General features: G+C 38.0%; 1 protein-coding gene and 1 non-coding gene across 6 annotated transcripts in view; both read right to left on the bottom strand.

Annotated features, from left to right (window-relative positions):
* Positions 1-3010: 3010 nt before the first annotated feature.
* Positions 3011-24811, bottom strand: part of LOC126372357 (ras-related protein Rab-32) — a 30995-nt gene continuing 9194 nt past the window's right edge. For 2 of the 5 annotated variants that reach the window (XM_050018067.1, XM_050018070.1), the window contains exons 2-5: positions 7621-7834; positions 6159-6340; positions 5516-5659; positions 3011-3582 (exon numbers count right to left, since the gene is read on the bottom strand). In XM_050018067.1, coding sequence (XP_049874024.1) covers positions 3457-3582; positions 5516-5659; positions 6159-6340; positions 7621-7834 — 666 coding nt within the window. In that variant the 3' untranslated portion in view covers positions 3011-3456. Of the gene's footprint in view, positions 3583-5515; positions 5660-6158; positions 6341-7620; positions 7835-12126; positions 12546-16414; positions 16439-22468; positions 22807-24811 lie in introns of those variants that run through there. The other 3 variants (XM_050018076.1, XM_050018094.1, XM_050018086.1) reach the window with 3 other exon arrangements.
* On the bottom strand, positions 23649-23720 carry Trnah-gug (transfer RNA histidin (anticodon GUG)). The gene has a single exon. It is a non-coding gene; the product is annotated as a tRNA-His (tRNA).

The raw sequence follows: 24811 nt of genomic DNA on the forward strand, positions 1-24811 counted from the left end.
TAACTAGGTACTTACTTACAAAGGTAATTGTGGAACGAGTTATCTCGTACTAAATAAAGAAATCACTGTGCAAACAGAAACTAGTGACAAATCATCTCGACTGTTGTTTGAAGAGTTTGCACGGTTCAGACATAGTAGCAAATACGTACAGTTACATGACTGAAACACATTTTGACGTGAATTCTTGAGGACCCCGATACCGGCCGGACCCCGACACCGACCGGACCCCGATAGCGACCGGACCCCGATACCAACCGTACCCCAATACCAACCCCGCCGGCGTGGTCGACGATTTCCCTCGATAAGCGTTTATTGCTATGCACCCTCAGACCTTTTGTCTTAAACGTTGTACCGGGTGAGAGCTTTCAGCGCTCCCCATTAGTCCGGTCAAGTAGTTAATGCCATCGCGGCAAATCTACAATCACGTTAAAAAAAAGACGTGGATTCTTGCTGCTTTAGGTATATGCGTTGTCTACTTGATTTGAGAAAAGGGGAACATTGGTATGGCATTTTTCTTATTTGACGTGACTTATTGTAGGTTAGCTGCAAGTGGCATTAACTACTTGGCCGGAGCAATATTGCTTTTCTAGATGAATTGCTTTGATGTGGACTTTTAACCCCTCAGGCCTGTCGTCTGAGACTATTTGAAAGAATTAATCGACTTTAGTATGCCGATAGCGATAAGAATGAGGGAAGTCATCGATCACGCTGGCGGGGTCGGTATCGGACTCCTGAAGTGTTTGTTGTCGCGAGCTGATCGGCCCTCTCTATGGCTAGTTTGGTGGGATAAATGAGCGACTCCTATATAAACAATGTCCCTGATTCCTGCAGACACCGCCTAATTTTATTTTAAGTTATACCCGTCACCCGCCGAAAAGGAAAGGGACGAATGATTGACAGCTCGTAATATTAAAATGAATGAGTCTATGAATGAATAACCCGGGCGAACCAAATAGGTATATCAAATTCAACTTTATGGTTTATGGCAACCAGTCGACGTAGGGAAGACAACCATTACTGCCAGAGTCATAGGTATCGTGCTGTCAACATAATTCTGTCGGATTATTGGCTGAGTAAAATTTTTGCCTAAAATTGACGTGTGTTCCATAAATCTTATGCCTATTGATTACCGACGGAAAAAAATTGACAGATATAACTTAAAATTTCATATAAACCACTGGTCTCATACTATACTCATATACACAAATATGGCATATTTATATTTTAATTTTAATTATGCTAAATTTCTGTTCTTTTATAAATTTTCTTTTCGCAGTCGAAATTTTGTCAAACATTAAGCTAAGCTTGTTTCACGAATCTGTGTCCACAATCTAATACTGTCTATATCTATAAAATATTGTAACACTAAGATGGTAGCTGATGCCTATAGCACAGGCTTGAGTCTATTTTAGACATCAGCTGAAATTATTATTCTGTAACTTGCTCCTTACTAATTTTGTAACTCTAAAATTGTTGTTAAAACGCTTTGTGTGGAAATAAATAAATTTTATTATTATTTATTATTTTATTATAATAAATTTAGACGTTGTGTACTGGAATCAGTACCATTACCATGTGCGTGAGATGATTTGAATGAAGATACCTTACTGCATCTTGTTTCTGTACTGCGCTTCAATACAGACGAGGCGAGAGATAAGAATACCACATAATTAACAATGTTGTATTAATTTAAACGTACATCAACCAAGGCTCATTAACCTCCTTAGGGTAGGCACACCTAATCCCAGTAAGATAGGTAGTTTTAATCCTTATTGGTAAATTCATAATTACAAAACAAAGAAGGCCTTTGCAGGAACACTTTAAACTCATATGCTTACACTAGCTTTTGCCTGCGACTTCGTCCGCGTGGAAGGATTTTGTCGGAATCACTTTGTGAGATTGTCCTTTGTTTGGTGAGGACTTTTCAGGCTTGAATCACCTGATTGTCCGAAAAAGTAAGATGATTCCGTGCTTCGGAGGGCACGTTAAGCCGTTGGTCCCGGCTATTAGCCGTAAAAACACCTCCACCAACCCGCAGTGGAGCAGCGTGGTGGAGTATGCTCCATACCCCCTCCGGTTGATTGAGGGGAGGCCTGTGCCCAGCAGTGGGACGTATATAGGCAGTTTATATATATACGTACTTACGTCGGTAAACACCCGCATTTACAAAAAACACCCAAAAACTTTACAAAAAAGGTTATTATAATGTTAGTGATTATTTAGAAGATATGAATGCATGGGATTAACTGTCTGAGAACTGATATTAGGCAGCTAAATTACTCAATTGTATACCAATATTTTATGTTTATTTTTATTTTTTTTAAAGAACGTCTAGGGCCCTGTGCCGAGGTTTTCTTGCAGCTTCTTTTCCCCGGCTATACAGGTTGTGAGAAGCTGCAGTAATTTTAGACGGATGAGACGTTCATTATGTAAGATTGACGATTCAAAGTGTAACTATATTATTATTATTAATAAAGATATTTTTGAATTTGAATTATAAATCTTTTTCATAATTTAGTTTCATTCATTCTCTCCACATGTCCGAACAATCGGAGCATCCCTCTCTCAATTCTCCTCACTATTATTTTCTTTATGAATTCTATTGTGAGAGGACTTATATCTAAGTCACTCATTATCAAAATCCTTGAAAGCAACGGGTTTTGATCATTAATAAAACCCGCGAGTTACATTGTAATGTCATGTCATGAGTTCGAATACCGACTTTGAGAATATAATATTAAGAGAACGAAGGCTTACCACATAAATAATTGATATCACATGGATTCCAAGATTTCTGAAACATGCTCTCTCCTATTTATTTACCCTTGGTCCCTATCTATACTATCCCGGGCGGTGTGGTATGCGTAACGCATTTCCCAACGTAAAAAAGGTCCCTATAGAACAAGTAGTTTGATATTTTTAGCATATCTACTGCAATATACCTACTGCTGGGGATAAGCTTTAACGTTTTTATTAACATTTCCAAAAGGACCAAAATAAAATAAGGTGATTTTGCACTATATATTTTATTATAATTTTACAATAACATCTCTCACACTCGCATACAATATGTAATACTTAAAAACAAGTTATTATATCATACACTACAATTACGTATAATTAATATGACTTTAGCCGTAGATGGCACTAAACAACTCCCGAAGAAGTCTACATTTACAAACAAAAAGAAATATGACAACTTTCCACGAAGTTAAATAATATACATCCATCCAGTATCAACTAAGTGTTGAATATTATAAATTCGATCATAATTAGGCACTTTAGAATGTCGTTAAAAAAACCAATAATAAAATGACATACGTAACGATAGTTAAAATAGAGAGTTTGAAACTTTTAAATTTGGAAACGAACGCTGTCTCTGAAAGGCCAATAGAAATGGTTGTTAGAGAGGCGACGCGTTCCGATTGGCCGTTGAGAATGGCTGCCTGTGGTTGGTCAGCACGCGCATGACTTGTTCCCGCCATCCCGGGAATTTTCGCCGTTTGCGATCTTGTGGTCGAGCGCGATTCTGTCACCATCCTTGTTATCGTTGCTTTGTAGTAGTTTGTCATTTAGAAGAATCTGAAAAGACACAAAATATTGTCCATTAATTGGATGTTACCAGTTTTTTTTACGTGTATTATTGTAGATTTGCCGCATTTAGTATTTTGGGTTAATAATAAAACTGCAGGTGCAAGAAAACACAGTTACAAAAAAGCTCAATTTTCATCTGTAGAAATCCAACTTTTGTATCAAAAATTCAAATGCAATCTAGATTTAATGAATTTATTAAGACATTTATTACATAGAGCAGTCATCTAAGCAAATAAATTCTGTCAATTTTAATACCTATAACCTAAACAAACTAAGTGCCACTTTATTAGGTGGCAACGGAGAGGAAACATTCTCAAAGGTCGCATCTATTCCATAAATTAGAAACTAAAAGATCGAGATAAGAGTGGAATGGGAATCTTGCTTTAAGTAATCTTAACCAAAACTGGTTTCTATGAGAATATTTCCAAAGTCCAGGTGAATAGTTTAAATATAAATGCATTACCTAACCAATGTTTGTGAAAGATCAGATTTTTTCAATACAATACAATATTGGCCATCGCAAATTATTACGGTATGCCATGAACAGTATATATTTGTATATATTTCCTATATTTCTAGCAAAATTTTAAATACTTGTTCTATTATGTATTAATTCTTTAATATAATATATAAGTAGGTAGGCCTTTGAACGAAAGGCTGTTGCTTTCACAAATAAAAAAATAAAAACAAAATACTACGCGGCTGAAGGTAACGTAAGTTATACTGGAGACTAGGCAGCGCATGGTTACGATCTTAGCCTGTCCCCTAAATGGGCAAAAGGAAAGAAAAAGTTTACGAAATTTACGGACCCTGCTCCATAAAAAAACAGTTCATACATTTATTTATTCAAAGCAATAAATGTATCCTGCTCGTAGAGATATGGGAGGTCGTAAGGGACAGGACACAATATGCCAAAAATATGCTCCTTGTAGTTCAGTGGATACTACATTGGGATACTAGTATACTTAGTAACGTAACCATCCTAAAGGATGTGGCGTACGTGGCCTACGACGCGGAAACTTATCTAAGAAGCAATACCTAAAAAATATGACACGCCTTACAAGGAAATTAGGCCTACATCCAGAATTACCACTTATTATTTTGTGTATAGTCTAAATGCTAAGGAGTAAAAGAGAGCGCGCGAGGATTGTCTGTTTTGCTCCCACTTAAATACGAGTTACACGGTGAGGCGAACTTGTAGCCACTACTGACACCAAGTCCTGGGATTGAGAATTCTAGTATTATGCTAACTATACAAATATATACTTTATTGCACCAAAATAAAAGGAAATATTGACAAAAAAACTCTTAACTAGGTATATGGAAAATGGCGGTTTTATCACTTAAAGCAATTTCTTCCAGACAACCATAAGGCGAAGGGATATGTAAAAATTAAAAGATTGCGGGTGCAAACTATAAGTACAACTTACCAATAAACACATGTACAATAATAAATATATATAATTATATATATATATATTTTAATTATGTTTTTTCTCTTATTCTATTTTACTTTTTTGCGCGCTACACTGCAGCTGTACAAGTGTACTATATCCTCTGCCGAAGGTTGTCTGGAAGAGATCGCTCTTAGCGATAAGGCCGCCTTTGCCCACCTTAGAATAAGTTTACCCTGTAAATGTTTTGTGAATTTGTGTGCAATAAAGTGTTTTATTATTATTATTAATAATAATAATAAATACATACATACAAAAATAGATATACCTAAGTAGTAACACACAAAATACCTAATAATAAGCTTACTCAAAGGGCACAGAATATAAACAACATCACAACACACTTCATTACAAAACCAGAACCATTTGCAATTTAAAAAGGAAAAGAAAAGGTACCTACATTCAAGAACTATGAAATTTTTAGTTCTTCAAATAATTGTTGGGAAGTTAAACCAACAGTCACCTACCTTATTAACTAAAGACCGCGCCGCCTCTTCAATGTTGATGTTCTCCTTGGCCGAGGTCTCGAACCAGCCCGCGAAGCCCTTCTCCCGGCAATACTCGTCCATCTTCGCCGGAGAATTCACTATACCCTCCTTTTGCTGGTCACACTGCAAACAAGGTCGAATTTTATTTCATAAGTGACAGAATCACTATGTGATCTCTAGTTTGGTTAGGACATTACTGGCTGGTCACCTAATTGTCCTAAAGTAAGAGATGATTCGAAATTATTAAAGATCGTCTAGGGCCCTGTGCGAAGCTTTTCTTGCAGCTTCTTTTCCCCGGCTATACAGGCTGTGAGTAGCTGCAGGTAGTTTTAGGCGGATGTTAGTTATGTAAAAAATGGCGATTCAAAGTGTTTTACCTACTGAATAAATACATTTTTTAATTTGAATTTGAATTAAGATAGCGTGCTTTCATTATGTGTTTTATGCGAGGTATGGAGGTAAAACCTATCGGGAACATGTCTGAGCTGTTTGTTTAGTTTTGTTACTTAAATTTTGATTAAGTGGTTTAGAAGTTAATAGAGAACAATCGTATATACACACATACATACATAGCGGTCAAACACACAACCCTCATACATCGTCGGGTAAAAAGCCAACCCACCTTATTAGCCAAGAGGATGCAAGGTATGGGCGAGCCGTCCGGCAGCTGCACCTTGGTGTCGAGGTCGTTCTTCCACTTGACCACCGCGTCGAAGGTGGCGACCCTGGACACGTCGAACACGATGAACGCGCCCACCGCCTCCTTGTAGTACACGCGAGTCATGTTGCCGAACCGTTCTTGGCCTAAAAAGAAAATTTCGTCGAGCCTTCAATATTTAACTACCATTAAGAGATTGCAACCAACTACTTTAATGAGATTGAAACTTTGAAAGTTGCAATTAGAGAAGCGTTAGACAAATCATACCTTTTTAGCCTCCAACGCTACCACACGCCCACATTACCAAAGTTCTAACATTATGAAAGCCAAACAAACAAATAAGAAAAACAAGGTAACAAACACTATACCAAACATATTCTGAAACGCGTATTCGGCATCGTCAATTTTATACATTTTTCCGACAATTCTAAATCTTTTATGACAGAAGACATGACTGACAGCACGCGCTAAAATGAGATTTTCTCAAAAAGTTCCCAGTTTTCCTAAATCCTGGAATATATCGCTTTTAGCTATAAAGCCACCTTGAGATGTTTTGTTACATAATTTTCCAACCTCTATGTTTTTGTGACCAAATGTTTACCTTATAACAGCAAACTCAAGATATTGCGGGTGAATTTTTCACCAGTTACCTATCTAACTAAAACATCTATATTAAGTATATCTATCATAATTATTAAATGATTTACCTTTCAAAATTATTTTTACGACATAATAGCAACTAAAAGATGTCCAACAAAATAAATTGCTGTGAAAATAACAAATATGTTGCTATAATCAAATCCTGCCTCTTCATCCATTTTCCACACCCGTGCTAACTCTACGATCGTACTCTTATAGAATATAATACTATTTAAATATTTCCAGTTTTTCTCTAGAAAATAACTTAAAATTCTCAAGTTTTATTACAACGTAGTGATTACTTCCTCAGTTTCTATTTGAGACAAATCAATGTCAGTACGCAGAAAAACATAATATAAACATTTTAAGAAATAGATATTATTTCAAAGAGTTCAGTTTCAAAGAGGTAGGTACTAGTCTAATTATGAATCTAAACTTTTTAGCGGTCCGCACGCTATAATGGCCGTCTACACATAATAAAGTAAATACAGCATTTCGCTCTTCGCACAGGCTATGCACTGTATACACCCGTTATATATTAATACGAAACTTGATGAACACATTTGCTTCTTTAACATAACATAAAGTCACGACTATGCCAATGAGATAGTCATAGAGACATCCATCGTAAGATGATCTAAGTACTCACACCTCACAGAACTTTCTGTTAGACCAACGTTAATAAGTACCGTCCTTGAACGAAGATATGAATTAACATGAAACTTGACGAACGGGCCAAAGGTGAAACGGCCATCATAAAATATAAAGTGATAGAAGATTTTCTCACCTGCAATGTCCCATAACTGCAACCGGATGATGGTATTCGCATCCCAGTTGAGGACCTTGAGGGCGAAGTCCACGCCTATCGTGGCTCTATAGTGCTGGCTGAAGAATTGATGGACATATCGCTTGATGATAGACGTCTTGCCCGTACCGAGCTCTCCGATGACCAGAATCTTGTATAAGTGCTCCCTACGCTCGGCGCTTGGTGAAGCTTGTGACTGTAAGAGGAAGAAAAAGTTAACAGAAGAACGCGGAGACTGTTAACGTGATCGTGAAGAAATGCAAGTGATTTGTGCGAAAATGTTGTATTATAGTTTTATAGTCAATGCGGGGGAAGACCGACATATAGAAGATACATGGAGGTTGGAGTGGAACATGTTCGATGGCACAAATTCGGACCTTATTCGAGATCCCACGCGGAAGGTCCCTGCCTTTGACACCAAACGAAAAATCTGGACCCAACTCAACCGGTGTAGGGGGCACGGGAAGTCGAGTCATCACCTACATGAATGGGGCTTAAAGGAATCGCCGTCGATACTACGTATGAATGTGGTCACCCGGATCAGACCCAATCTCACATAGTGAATGAGTGCCCTCTACACCGGTTCCCAGGTGGCATAGCCGAGCTGCATTGTGTGACGGATGCGGCAGAGACTTGGTTGAGGGAGCTTAAACTAGATATATGAGCCACGCAGGATATTTTTTTTTGTCATACGCAATAATAATAATAACTTACATATCTAAGGGGAAATTCGTGCGTCTAAGGTTTGATGTTAGGTTTTGAATAGCTGCAGTAGTTTTAGGCGGATGAGACGTTCGTTATGTAAAAATTGACGATTCAAAGTGTAACTATGTTACCTACTGAATAAAGATATATTTTGAATTTGAATAGTATGTCGATACCTCCGACGATAATTATTTTCGGAGTTTATTGATAAAACTTGTGCCAAGAGACAAAATTGTGTATACATTGCGGTCTTCGTCTGCATAGATTATATATATTTTTTAATATGATCCACGCTACATTCACCAAAAACAATATAGCTGGCGTTGTAGTTTTAACGTGATAATTACCTATTTTCGCATTACTCAGGTACATAATTATTAAAAAATACAATGTAATGGCAGAAGCATGTATAAAAATAATTATTGCTTGATATTTCGATCAAATTATGTATAGAATTATGTCGCTACGTATATTGCTTATCTTTATTTTGATCAGAATAATAATAAGTGGAAGATAATCGTGCCTGTATGTAATATAAAGGATCCTCATTTATATCCAAAAACAAAGATAAAAGATGCATAATATGTCATATCCGTGAAATTAAAAGGTAAAATGAAGGAAAATGTATACAGCGCCATCTATATAGTTTTTCAGGAACGTAGACAGCAAAGACCTTCATTTTATTTGATTGCAGTGCGTGTCACGATGCGTTTGTGTGCTTATCATCTAAACATAACAGCGTGAAACTATACTAGGGGAAAAATGTGCAGAAACATAAAAACTAATCTAATTATTAGGTATACCATCGTAAGGTCCAGATATCCAGCCACAATAGTCTTCTTCTTATCGTGTCAGTAATGAGGTGGATTACCAACCTCATTAACCCTGGTCTCAGGGTCACAATAGTTAAACAATAGGATTTGGATTTTAAAGGTCACCTGGGCCTTATGAGCGTAATATAATTAATCTTTGACTACAAGTATAACACCAGGACACCAGGGTAGATGGGGTTGGTAATCCACTTCACAACTCACACGATAGAAGAAGACTGCAAGTATTTTGAAAACTAAGTAGATACTACAAATAAATATAACACAAAAGAGAAAATATTGATTACAATATACAGTGGAGAGTCGTAGACGCGAGGATATATTCAGCATGCAATATTTAAACATGTGCGTATAGTAAGTATCATAAATTATATAAACAAACGGAAATAAAAAAACAACAGTATCCTTTTAACACAAGACGTTACACAATATACAGGGTGTTAGTGACATCGTAACGAAAACTTTGAGGGGTGATTGAGGCCATGATTCTGAGATGATATCAAGTGGAATTTTCCGTCGCAAAAGTATGGAACTGAAAATAACTTAAAAAAACACAAAAATTTTCATGAATATGCAGACTGAAAATTCCACTTGATATCAACTCAGAATCATGATCTGAACCATCCCCCTCAGTATTCGTTACGGTGTCACTAACACCCATACCTACTTGTATGGCTACCGTATGTACTTGTGCGGGGTGTAAGTGACATCGTAACGAATACTGAGGGGGATGATTCAGCTGATTATTCTGAGTTAATATCAAGTGGAATTTTCCATCGCAAAAGTATAAAATTGAAAATAATTTTAAAAAACTAAAAAAAAATCATGAATTTTGCGACGAAAAATTCCACCTGATATTAACTCAGAATCATGGTCCGAATCATCCCCCTGAGTATTCGTTACGACGTCACTAACACCCTGTATAAATACCTAAGACCATCAAAACAACACCAAAACCTAAAAACGAAAATGAAAGAACACTAAAAGAATTCAAAGAATAAGCGAATTGAATAACAAATAACAAAGATGAACTAACATCAAATGATACAATACGACACTATGACATCAACAACAACAGTGATCCACAGTCAAAGAAACTAACACAACAAATAAAACTGAAGGAGATCATTAAGTCATCACTTCATCAGTGATGAGAGAATGTAGAGCGGCCTAAATATAATCGACACAATTAAGCAATAGACAGTTTAAATAAAAATATCAAATCAAGGTAACGATTCATTCTATAGTATAAAAGATAAAAAATGAATTAATAAATAATATGCAAGTACGTAATAATCGATTTTTGATACGACCCTTATCGTGACCAATACCGTTAAATTAAAATTACCTTTTTTATTCTGCTTTTTTGACATTTGTTTAAGAATGCGTAGGTGCTAACTCATGTACACACCATCTCATTTTATTTTAAGTTATACCTGTCATTTTCTTATCAGCCGAAAAGGAAAGGGACGGGTAATCGACAGGCACAAAAATTTTTTGGAACACACGTCAGTTTAAGGCAGAAACCTAAAACAACCCTCTAAAAATTTTACATCTACCAATAACCGGACAGAATTAAGTTGACAGCACTTGCCAAACGGGTTGCATACCAGCGAGATACCTATTTGTTTCGCCCGGTTTATTCATTTATTCATTCATTTTAAAATTAACAGCCACCGCTTCCCTTTTCGGAGGATAAGAAAATGACAGGTATAATTTGAAATAAAATCGGATGATGTCAACAAAATCTAGCACCATTGATTGTTTAAAATCTTAGCTAACTTATCTATCTTTTGGTCGGTGTACTGCGGAACAGAAGGCGATTGGGGCAACCACCGTTCTACACGCCCTATCTATGGAGTAATGGCGATTACTCCACCGACAAGAGCGCAGCTCTTAAATAAAGAGAGAGATCTATAGTCATACAGAGCTCAAATAGTACCCTTATTACATGTCCTAGGGACGACTAAGATCATTAATAGATTAATGGCAATTGACATGGCGACAGCAAATGAGTTGAACTATGACATCCTGCAGGGTGCAGTCTGATGCATAAATACGTCATGTTTTGCGGACATAAACTGTTTACTTGCACTATACTGAACTATATTATGTCTTAAGACATTAATATCCGTAGAACAAGATGAGCGGATATGGTCAAAAAGGACCTGTGCATGTGCAATGTCTCCGAGAACGACACGTCTGATAGAGCGAAGTGGAAGAAGTCCGAAGAAGGCAGACCCTACCATCGGATGGGAATAATAAATACCAAGGAGAGAGAAAGAGAGAGAGACATGAATATCCACCCTAGCACTTCAGTTTAACGTATTATAACAATGTTTATGGACATTTTTTAAATGATTAATAGCTTTACGGAAGAAAAAATATAAAATACAAGCACGCTTTAAAAAAATGAAAGTCGTTAGGTACCTCTATAAAGTAACAATGATTAGTGCGTTTTTGATGGATATTTTTAGGTATTCTCATCTACATGGGTTTACCAAACTTAATTGCTAGCTTACGTTAAAGGATAGTTTAACTTTGACTATTTCTATACATACATAAACTGACGCATATTTCCCACCGGGGTAAGCAGAAATTATGGAATTCCATTTGTTTCAATCCTAACACACTTCTCTTGCTTCCTCCACATTTATAAATCGTTTCAAATACGTACGCCGGTTCAGAGTAGATCGTACTAAACATTTAGTCACTATACGTCCTTCTAGGTCTTCCTCTGCCAGCCCTACCATCAACATCCGCTCTACGTGTTCAAACCAAGTTAACATTCCTTCATTTATTCATTTTTATAATATTTCTATAAAATAAGAAAAAAGAACACTAACGATTAACGATTTTAAATAATTTCGTCATGATTACAAAAGCCGATTCGTTGCAATTAAAGGTACTTACATAAATTAAGTAACTAATTAGGTAAGTATCATAAACTTACTCCGGTATTTGGTTTCGGTGACATGGTGTAATAAATTCCTTATTGCAAAACGTCAAGAAACACAACAGTTAGTCCGAATAGAATCACGTGAATCGATAACTATATTCTCGATTTCAATGTACAACATCTCAGAACAAAAACAGATTAAAATGCACACATCTCAACTGCTTTAATCACTGGCCACATTTGAATCTTGTGAGTGGATTAAATATAAAAAAGTAAAAAATATAGAATCACTATTTTATCTGTGGAATGTTCTCGAACACTTCGAACTGCCGTTTTTCATTCAAATCACTATCGAATCCTGTTTTAACGGAGTTTTCTTTTTCTTTTAACAACAACACGAGGCACTGGCCGAAATTATGAATGTATAAAAAAATTACAGATGTGCTACTGTAGTGCACAGGTACCAAAAGGAAACTATTGGTTCGGTTCGATGGACAAGCTATTTATGTTGCGAGTATGAGTAAACAGCCTTATCGGACAATAGATAAGAAGTATTTGTCATTTGCACTCCTTGGTTGTAGACGACATAAATTAATGCGAGGAGTTTTTCACGTATCTTTCCAAGACGAGTGTTGATTGTTGATCGATGTACTCGTAAATAATGATAAGTAGGTAAAGTAATCATTAGCTTAAGTATTGTCTAGCTGTAATCTGGTAGATTTGATATAGCTTCTGTGTGAACTAGGTCCATGTGAGAGCCCTCAGCGCCCCATTTGTCCGGCCAAGTAGTTAATGCAATTCTACAATTTGACGTGAATTAGGAGTGACTACAGATTACGTTCTTTCTGCCATGATGGGCTTTTTATTACGTTCTTTGGGCTGATCCCCGTTGAATATACCCATCTTAGCATTTCTCGGTCGATGTTGATGAGGCCGGTCATTGGCCTCACAACAAGCACGATAGACGAAGAAGAAAAGTAGTAGCAAAGTATTTCTGATTTATTACTTTGCCTTTGTGGCTTACCTGCCACGAATTACGGATATAGATAGGTTTTCAAATTCAAATTCAATTAAAATTCAAAGTGTGTTTCATTTTCATACGAGTTTATTATGAAAACCTACCTATATGATATTTTGATACCTAACCGAGCTAACATTTTATAAAGGGAGTATTTCTGATAACTTTTGCCAAGGAGAGCCCCGAACCAATCCTCGGAAGTGCGTACCATAAGCATGGTGCGTAACTTAATATTCTTGAGTAAAAAGCAAGCATTATACAATAATGTCGGTTTGTGCAATAGTTTAATGGTTCATTAGTATTTAAAGACACTTTTTTAAAGGCATTTAAGATAGTCACTGCAAATCAAGTAGTATACTTACTTTATTGCACAGAACTTAATAACTTAACTTCAACTGGGTGGTTAAAATGGCATTTGCGCATATAAAAGTAAGTACGCAATGCAAACAAATGTCAAATTGCAATATTGCTTTCTTAGATGAATTGCTTTGATGTGGCCATTTTAACCCCCCTGAACTTTATATTACTAGGAAGTGCGTAATACCGTAAGTACATACGATTCAGTGATCATAATGCTAGGCATAGTTTGGATTAACCAAACAGGATTACGGAATTAAGGAGAATCCCTCTAAACGCAGGCAAACAGACCTACTACAGACTGAACTACGTGTCTGGAGAACTAAGTTATTTTATAAAATATAGGGATTTTTATAAGACAATAAACGAAGAAGAAGAATAAAAGAGCTAGAAGCGCTTTAGGAGGTACGGTAAGCCGTTAGTTTCGGATACCAGCCCAGCCCAAACCTCCACCAACCTACAGTGAGGCAGAAGCGCGGTGGAGTATACTCCATACCGCCTCAGTTTGGTTGGTTGGAGACTTGTGCCCATCCAACAGTGGAACGTATAGGTACGTGTATATAGGCAGATTGAGGGAAGGCCTTTGCCCAGCAATGAGACGTAATAAGCTATATTTATGACTTAATTTACACTTTGCCTTGGATAGCATTCTCTGCTCGCCGGGATGAATAGGAAGCCCTGAGAGCTGCTAAGGGGACTGGATACTACAAACTATACTGTCTGCAATATAAAACAGTCTTAACCAATAAATAATCCATCGAACACTGTCGATATTATTCGCAGTAGAACGCACATTGCACAACCGTTGCTCTGCGGTAAGTCTACCTCGAGTATAGGGTTACTCCTCGCTTCGACTGCGACCTCCACCGTCCAATGGTAACTCGCGTGGAAATCGCAACGTGATATACCGAACTTTCTAAACGTGAAAATTAGGCTACACCATTTTGGATTCTTGGCACTTTTCGCGCGTCTTTTTTTTATATTTCAGATTTGGAACTAAATGATGACCTACAGACACATAAATAAATAAATAAGAATACATAAATATTATTTACATGGTTCAATCAATTAAGAAGTTGTAGGTTTTCAATTGGATATGTACCTGCGTGACAAAAGCTGACAACTATATTCCCAATTGGGTTAGTCAGAGACATCCATCGAAAGGTGAAATAAGTACCCATGCTACTCATCCGCTTATATTATGAATAAATAAACCGTCTTGCTTCACATTATTGCATCAAAATTAATCTAATATTGAAATTTCAACTAACGTCCCTATCTTTGAGGCGCTTAGCAAATAATTGGCTCATTAATTAAAATATTTGTTAATCACAGAATAGATAACCAATCTGTATCCACAAAGGGGTAGGCAGAGGTGTATAGCATTACACCATAGAATAAAGAATAATACTACGTATTACACCGACTCTTCGCGAGCTATGTTCCAAATCCCATGTAATAAGGGGCGAACCGCCAAATATCTTGGAAACCACGTGATATCAATTACCTATGATACAAATATGAATTCAAATTCATAAAGTCGAATTTACTGGTTTAGACCTACCCCTATTTAATCGGAATTCGAACCCGTGATACTTTGAAGTAAATGACACGATCTCCGAACAGGGACTCAGGCGGATTCAGATATCAGGGCTGTACCAGAGTAGAGAGTATCATAACGAGAAACATCTCATCATCACTAAAGGAAAAATAGGGCAGTGGTTTCCCTCTTGCCTTCCGCCCGGCAGTACTCTGTCTGACGCAAGTGGGATGGCGCCCAGAGTAGTCTAATTACAAAGCCATACTAGGACTCCTGTCCTCCGCCTCTGAATAGTACACACACAAACACACACATGGACTGGGACTGTAACCTGGAACCTGACAGAGGGCAGCAGTAACTGTCAGTATTATTCAGAAACATCTACGCAAATAAAAAAACCTACGTAAGTATACAAAATAAATGTTGTGTAAACTATTCTAGATGCGTGCATGCCAAGCGTGATAATTTCGCCTATTCAAATAAAGTTTTGTAATAATAAAATAAGTACTTAAAATAAAGTTGACAAAGTACCAACGTTACTCTCATGCAAACAGATAATAACCTTCTTAGATAATGCTCCCTTGATATAAGATAATATCTATCATTTACATACCTATCTACTTGAATAAAATCATAAGAAAAAGAAGTGACAAATTGCTTAAATGCGAAAGATAAATACCTAAGTAAGACTTAAGTCAGTTACCTACTTAGAAAAACCCATTTTAAATTGTGTTTTTATTTATCATTATACGTAATAACTTATTTAACCTTTTATTATATTCTTCAGATCAGAAATTCAGATTCAGATCATTTACGGAAATTAACTGTGTTTGACCGTTCGAAATATATATTTTTTTTATTAAGTAAGTTCTTATAAAAAGAATTTCATTGAGTGAAAGGAGACCTGTGCCCAGCAGTGGGACGTATACTCGTTTAGGCTGTTTATGTAAGAAGCTTGCTTTAACGAATATTAAAAAGATATTACTTAGTTATTATGTAGTTTTTCCTCGCTATCATTAATTTTCTTCGAATGCCTAACAAACTCGTTATTTAATGCATTTTAAAAGGCACTTGCGTCACGTTAAATATGGTTTCAATGGAATACATTAAGTTCTGTTATCATAATTTACTCCAATATTATGCAACCCACGAAAAAACGAATACGTTTTGAATTTAAAATTAAATAATAGGTAAGTAAGTAATATTTATGCTTTCAATATAAGTACCTATTTTTGTACGAAATATACTTTAAATATTTTTTTCAATAACCTGTTCACTTTCAGTTCAACGCTTTGAAAATCGATCGCCCTCTAAACACGGTGTGCTGACAAATAAACGCAAAAACCAAGCGTGCACTTGAACAAATAAACCAATATCGAAAACGAAATGCGAGGCAAGCACACAACGGACAAGCTAGTCGTACTCACGAAGGACATCGTATCGCCGCTGCCGCTGAAAACTATCGTGAAATGAAACGTACTGGGAACAAGACAGCGGTCTCAGCGCTGAAGCCGCAACACTCGCACACGGTCAGGTAGCACTCGTCCACCACGGACTCCTCGAAGGTCATGGCGCGCGCGCATCACTCGGCATGCCCGCGCCCACTGAGCGCGCGACGGCGGCGGCAGCGGCGCTACACTCACCGGCGGCGGCGCGTCGCTCCCGGTCCCGGGCCGGCCCTCGGGCTCGATCAGGTCCCCATACGCAGGCATCGCGTCCGCGTACCCCTCCTCTTCTGTGTCCTCGTTGTCGCGCGACTGCGACGGCGAGGGCGTGTGCGCCGACACGCCGAGCTTCACCCGTGCCAGCGCCACCGCCTCCTCCAGCGACCCCACTTCCTCCCCCCTCTCTCCGGCGTCGTCGTGATCCTCGCTAAAACACGCGGACGCTTGCGCTACGAACGCGATTCGGCGCCGCAGGGCACTTTCTGGACTCGGCTTGTCGACCGGCTCCACTGGTTTTTCCATTTCAGGCTCGCTACTTCGCTTCCAGGCCGCTTTGGTGAACGGTCGCGTGGCGACGGGATGTGTGACCGCAATGGGACTCACCGAAGGCTCCGGTGTTACCGGTGTTTGTGGTTCCGCGACTGGCGGAGTTGGGACGTTTTCGACTGTCGACGTTTCCGATTTTGTCTCTGCTTCCGGTTCCGGTGGCGGTAGGGGCGTAGAGGCAGGAGATCCCTCCGCGCGTTTCTTCCCGATGCTCCCCATCCGGCGCAGCAGGCTGGGGCCCTTCTCCTCTTTTTTCTTCTTATCGACACTGGGCGAGCTGTCGGTACTGCGCGAGGCGTCGCTGGCCGCGTCGCGGTGCTTCTTGTTACGTTTGCGCATCGTGCGTTCGTCGCGCGCGTACTCGCCGTCTGAGGCGGAGGACTTGCCGGAGCCTGTGCGCTTGATCGAGCCGATGTGGAAGGGCGAGCCGGAGCGGAACGGCGAGCGGAGCGTGTGGAGCGTGCGGCGAAGGCGCGACGCGGGCGCCGGGGAGGGGGGTGGCATGGGAGGCTCCTCGTCCCGCATGCTGGTGTGTCGAGCGCGCCGCGCCGACTGCCGCCGCTACCCACTACCCGCGCTAACACTGCTCCCGCGACGCAAATCTCGGATAAACTTTTGACAAGGCCCTTCTGGATACGCTTATACCTATAATAAGGATGTTTCGTAACCGATATCGACCGGCCCTTCAATGTAAGGATTCGTAATTCGGCTTCAATTAGGTGGCAATGATACTCCACTCCGGATGTTTGTGACTCTGTCACGTTTGAGCAATTTAGATTTGACTGTAGGCATTTGACACTACAAGGTGACAAAATTCCGGGGTGGAAAAATCCATTTTGTATTACGAGGTTTGGGCTAAAGTTAGTTGCTCAGAAACTTTTTCTTTGACTTACATGAGCTCTTAAAATGGTTCTCAAGTTATCCATACCGTAGAATCAGAGCATGGAATAGAGAATGACAGTCTACGGGTTCCACACCGCGAATTATACCGATATAATATTACCACCTCCAAAAAATGATTTTTCTTAACGCAGTCTACTTACCCGTGACGACGTATGTATAACACATGATATGTTGTCAATGACAGAAATTTGATACTAGTACCTATACCTCATTGCGCAAGAGTACCGTGCAGATTTATAAAACCATAAGTACTTATCTAGTAGTTTTAAAACAAAGTGAGACGTCAAAAATTTTACGAAAAGGGGACATACCTATAAGGTACAAATCAAAAGGTTGTCGTTGAGTCCTACGCAAGCATTGATAAAAATTTAAGTAACAGTTTTTGAAACATAACAACAACATCTCACGACTATATCCCAATTAGGGTAGATAGAAGGTACATCTACCGCAAGATGAACTAAATTAGGGTGCGTTTCCACAGAAGCTGAGCTGCGCGGAGCGGAGCAGAGCATTGCTCATTGCTCAAAATACACATGTCATCTCCGCTCCGATTCAGTGGAAACAGTGTTAGCGGAGTTGAGAAGATTTACATTAAAATGTATGGTGCGCGGGGATAACCGGTATCGAGCTTAGTAGAGCTGTGCGGGATGAAGCGGAGCTATGCGGTGTAGAGCGGAGATGCGCAGAGTTGCGCGGGGTGGAGCAGAGCTGCGAGAGGTAACGCGACGTCAGGCGGAAAATGTATTCACAGCCCCGTTCAGCTCATCTCCACTTCACAGCTCCGCTCCGCTAGTCTCAGCTCTGCTCTGCTCCACTTCACCCAGCTCACAACTCAGCCCTGCGCAGCTCATCTCTGCGCAGCTTTAGTGGAAACACCTACCTATTTACACGGCTCTGCTCCGCTTAACTCCACGCAGCTCCACTTACCCTCGCCTTACCGAGCTGACTGTTAGACTTTTATAATGGTCGAGCCATCTGCGTTAGTGAAAAAAAAACTCATCGGTGCAGTTGCGCTACCGGGGTTCGAACCGGCGCTCCCTGTTTGAGAAGCACGTCGGTGAACCACAGAACCACAGTGACAGTCATATAAAAACATAAACGAACAAAATGTTTCACCTGATAGTATTCGTAAAAATACATAGTCGACCCTTCTATATCAGGTTGCGTATTTCCAGAACACGGTATGACACCACCAAATACAGGTAGCAATGGAGTCTATATCCTGTATAATGACCTAATGATTAAAGTTGATGAACCATGCCATTCAGTAAGTCGGTACTTCGGGCATTTGTAAGGAATCCTTGTGTAAACGGAAAAGAAACCATAGGAATACGATGGCTATGACACCGTACTTTTGATATCGACCGTATATATTGCGGTACTACGGTCTGGGAACTCGCGTTGTTCTTGCAAGATATATATTTTACTCACTTATGTTACTCCACATTGTCCGTAACGAAGTAACGTAGTGGAATATACTCTGTACTCATTTCCTTTGATGAGGGGAGACCGAACAAAGCAATAGTGGCATAATTGTGTGATAGTAAATGATGATGTGAACTAAGATAGAGCATGAGCATTCAAACTCTACCTTCGGAAATTGCATACTGTAAAGCAGGAGTATTTTTGAATCATTCGTTTTCGATTCGCGTGCGAAAGTGTTCCTTTTCACCCATTTCACGTAGTACATTAGAGCTTGTAATTTGCAAGATGAGACAGATATACATTTGCGCACGTGGTTTGGGGACGAACGATTCAAAAATACTAGTCACCGTCTAATATCCCAAATGAGTGAAACGTGGAGACTCATTTACATTTCCAGTTTTTAAACATTTCCGTAAATAAATTATCAATTAAATAGCTTACAGATTTTATCGGGTCGGTGTATATTACTGGTACAACAGTAAAACATTGCTTTATAGTCGTATTCTAAGATGTTAACTGGCCTCTTTCTCCACTAAACACGGCCTCGACTGAGCATGTTGTCAGTTCAAGCTGACATTTATGCCTTCGACTTAAGGACTCTACTCACTACAGTAAAGCATAATAATAATACTGCCAACAAAATAATACGAACACAGTGCAACACGGACCTCCGTGGAATACGAAAAAATGACGGTTGAGGCGCCGTCTAAAAATACCGATTTTGAGTTGATTCCAGGAGGGTTAAAAAGGCAATTCATCTAAGAAAGCTTTATTGCAATCTGACATTTGCGCATGTAAAAGTAAGTGCGCAATGCAAGCAAATGTCAAATAGAAATATCGGTTTTTCCCAGGTCTTCATAGTGGTCGCCTCAACTGGGAAATTTAGAATACTACGGGTTAAGCCTAAACTAGCGGCACACTATAATGGTGGTTTAGACATAATATATAGAGCAGCAATTCCGTCCGTCCATCTTCCATCCTTCAATGTAGTTATAAATATTGATATTATAATGTTACTTTGGTTATGAAATATAGTCCCGGCTACTTTTTAGTTAAGTACTTAGCTAAGTACGTACTCGTTACATAAACCAATAATAACCCTAGCATCAGGGTTGGTGATGTCGGTCATCGCACTCGCAACCCACACGATAGAAGGAAACACATGCAGTGGTCGAAGATTCAAGGCAAAAAGTAAAAATGCAATGAGAATCAATAGTAACTAAACTTCATTTCAACAGCGTAGTCATAGAATAAGGAATAAGCATGGCGTAGGTAAGGAATTTTACAATAAAATGCACAATGTTTTATATAGTTAATTATACTTAAACTATTACTTATTTGCAGTTTATGACTTATGAACACTGCCCTTCCTCACCAGAATACAACATAACCCTGATGGATATTTGGATAATGGATAATCTTACAATGTGTTGTCGGAATCTTCTAGATTATTCCAATAGGTACTAGTTGATACGTAATTAAAAACACATCTATCTTCTACATGTAGGTACTTATTACTCATATAAGTAGTAGTAACAGTTATCATAATAAAAATCCTGCATTAAACATTTTATTGAAAACAGATTGTTTTCTTTTTAATTTCGCTGAAATTCGTTCTTGTCATAGATTTTATTATAACCTGTAACCAAAGAATAAAGAGTGATAGATATCTACCTACCTTCTACGGTAGATCATGATTTGTAGATTAAATCGTACCAACCTATAAATAAATAATTTCTATTCTACGCAAGCGGGCGGAGATTCATCACATCAAAATAGGTACTTACCTAATACTTTTTTTTTTTGTCCCTTTGGCATGGGCCAACTTTAAATGGTTAAAGGGCAGGCTAAGATCGTAAGAACATGCTGCCTAGTCATCAATGTATATTCCTAATACATTTTTAGTGGTACGTGTTCCAGACCATTGATGTTTAATTATGGTATTCGTTCCATTCCCACTGATGGACAAAGGCATCACCCTTCCTCTTCCAAATACCCCTGGCGCCAGATTGCTATGTGTTCTGGAAGGGTCCAGAAATGTTTTAAGATTGAGTATTATTTAAACATAGTTTAATTTTACTTACTATAAGATCCATATCAGACCAATCGAGTAGATCACTGAGAAGGCCAAAAGCTTGTTTTTTAATCGATTTATATGCTCTATATTTAAACAAAAAAAAACATAGTTGAATAAAAATAAGGACAAGACAGTCATTAAAAATAAAAAAAACCAGTTTAAATTAATTTATAAATATGTAGATGTAATAATTTATTACTAAATAGGTTGAAAACAACATTTTAAGTTATTATTTCCATATATTTAAAGTATTTTAGCTAACCGGCCTACGAAAACTATACTTTTGACTTAACCAATATATTACTCAAATGCATTAAAAAATTTAACAGGCAAAAATAATTTTACTACACTGCTAAAGAAAAAAATAAATGTCTGTCAACCTTTTTCCGCGTAAACCGCGATTTAGATGAGGTATGAGATAGTTTGAGCCAGGTTGCTATAAGGGGATAAGAAGATGATAGAAATAACATTGCGTGTGCTATGATGACTAATGTCGCGGACGGACAGCTAATAGTAGGTAGGTACCTATATAAGTTCTACAAATATATAGATAGATGACGTAACTGCATACAAAGCGCACGCCCTTGCATCTAATAGGAGATATCTACCAATAAGACAGGAAGTATCAATCAACGTTATTAATGGCCATCACAAAGATGGATTACGTGAAGATCCACTCTAACACTACTACTACTACTTGTCTTATCGAACAAAACAATATAACAGGAAAACGATGAGAAGTCCAATTTAGAGTCTATTGCTTAGCCAACACCAGTTGTGTCTTGTGAGCATCGCTTTATGACGCGCTAAGCGCTTACCCAGCAAATGTCAAATGTCTATTCACACAGGCTGCGGAACTAATCACTTAGGAAATATGCAGGCTCTACGGTACCCGCTTTTATTCTACATTTTAAAATATGCAACAGTAATATGCAACAATTTATTAATAATAAATTAATAACCATGTTAATTTATAATTGTGTAATTACAATAACCCTATACAAAATATTGTCAGTCTTAAAAGTACAATAAATAGGTTCTTTAAGTACCAAGACACGATCAAAAAATAAAAATCTAAAACTCACTCTTAAACTCCCGCTAAGTTCAGCTTCAATCGCATCTTCAGCGTACATCATGGCAGAATAGCAGAATAAAATTATATATTGGCAACACTCAAACACACACTTTTAAAAAACTTTCAAGTTCAAAACGTCCTAGTGCTTTTTAAATACATTGTTATATTCTATTTAAAAAGTAAAATTAGTTTAAATCAATAAATAAGGTCTTTTATAATGCACTTTTCCTACACAATGTTAGAGAACACGTTTTATATATCTAGAATGATCCTAATATGCGGTGTATTTAAGTCACTGGTGTGAACAGGAGTGCATACTACCGGATATCTAGACGCACTATCGATTAGTAACTATTTGATGTGATTATTTGACTTTATCGAGTCTTATCGCCGACCGTTTTGATAAGACTTCTGAACTGATTGCTGACAAGTTGTGCGGTTACTTCTTTCGTCAACACGTTGTTTAATAATTTACAAAGTAATACTAATCTGCGACATTTTATCGAAAGGTCTATGCCTACATAAATGCATTAAATTTATATGGCTTTTCCACGCATCATATATAGCCTATAAATTATTGAGATCGTTTAGTTATCAGCCTATATTGCTATCCAATAACACAGGGCATCGGTATCCGTTTCGCCATGCACATTCTCTGATAAGGATTGGGAACGTATCTTATGAAAACAGTCATAAGTAGTCTGGCCTTTTATTGGCCTTAGGCAATAATAATCCTGACAACAGGGTTGCTGAGGTTGGTAATCCACCACATAACTCACACGATAGAAGTTAAGAACACTTAGTTATATGGCATAGTTAATAATGTGAATAATAATAATTTTATATGGTAACCCCGAGAGACTTGTCAACCTGTAAACGACAAGTAGTAATCTATCTTTCTTTCTTTCTAAATAATCGATCTGTATTACGTCATTTTGGCAAATGTTTTACCTTTTTTTTATAAAATTATTGCTTACGAAGCTTTGTTAATTTATACAGGTTTATGGTGTTGGTGTGGAAGGGTAATACTAAAATAAAGAAGTAAATATGGCTTGAGTGTAAATAAGGAATCCAAAATTTTGTTTTCTTTTTTAAATTAAGTAAGTAGTTAGTAAAAAAAAAACAACAACATAGAAATAAATGTAAAACCGATAAAACAAAAAGAAAGCTCCGCCGCGACAGTGTATCACTGCCGTGACCAGGATTCGAACCTGGGTTACTACGGCCACAACGTAGGGTCCTAACCACTAGACGATCACGGCTGTCGGAGCTGGTATCTGGTGCAGCGAAAACGGCAGTCTCTTTGCGAAGTGTTACACAACGGCGCGAGCGCAATCTAAAGCGAAAGTTATCTTGATGGTTTTTTTTTGTTTTGTTTGGCAAAAACGGTCGATGCTACCAGATACACCTACAGAATGCTTAAAAAGTACACTGTTAAAATAATTGTCAATTAAAAAAACCGAAATGTAGGCGGTCGCGGTTTGTAGATATCTACATATAGGTTGTCTGGAGGAGATGACTTTTATCGGTAAGGCCACTGTGATTTATGAATTTGTATAGGTAGTTGGGTATGTTATTCATTCACCTGTCCTTGAAAGATTCATCAACTCCAACCATCTTAGGACTACATATCAAACCTTGTTGCATTGCAAGTCGACATTTGATTATCGTGACTCTCTCTATCTACTTCACGAGGAATTTCGGGTGGGCTGTTAAAGTCCCAACAGTGGACTGATAACAAAATACAAATAAGATAACAGAGACTGATGCTAATTCCTGTGGACACTATCTCATTTTATGTTAAGTTATACCTGTCATTTTCTTATCAACCGAAAAGGAAAGGAACGGATGATTGGTAGTTGTTAATTGTAAAAAGAATGAATGAATAACTCAGGCGAATTTACAGAAATTAGCACAAATGTTTCTTTTGTTCTGTTATGTACTAGTACATATTACAAGTAATTGCATCAGTGTTTTATGACGTTAAAGAATTTTATAGTAACGTGTGTGTGTGCGTGCAGCAAATCGATAAAACAGTCACCGCTTTACCAATAAAAAAATAAACAAACGGTGAATGCGTATAATAAGTATTTGACAGCCAAGCAAAGTTCAATCGAATAACTTGACAATGAGGGATTTTTCAGGCTACGTTTCTCAAAAAAAAATAATACATAGCACTGTACAATATTGCCTTCGTTTCCTTCTAATTTCATGGATAACAGACTTTTATCTTTGTTTTTGGGTATAAATGATGACCCTTGTTATTACACCCAGGCACAACACATCTTCCATCCATTATTATTCTGTTCAAAATAACGAAAAGCAATATAGGTTGCAACATAATTCCATACCG

This window comes from Pectinophora gossypiella, chromosome 2, assembly GCF_024362695.1.
Source record: "Pectinophora gossypiella chromosome 2, ilPecGoss1.1, whole genome shotgun sequence".
NCBI lineage: Eukaryota > Metazoa > Arthropoda > Insecta > Lepidoptera > Gelechiidae > Pectinophora > Pectinophora gossypiella.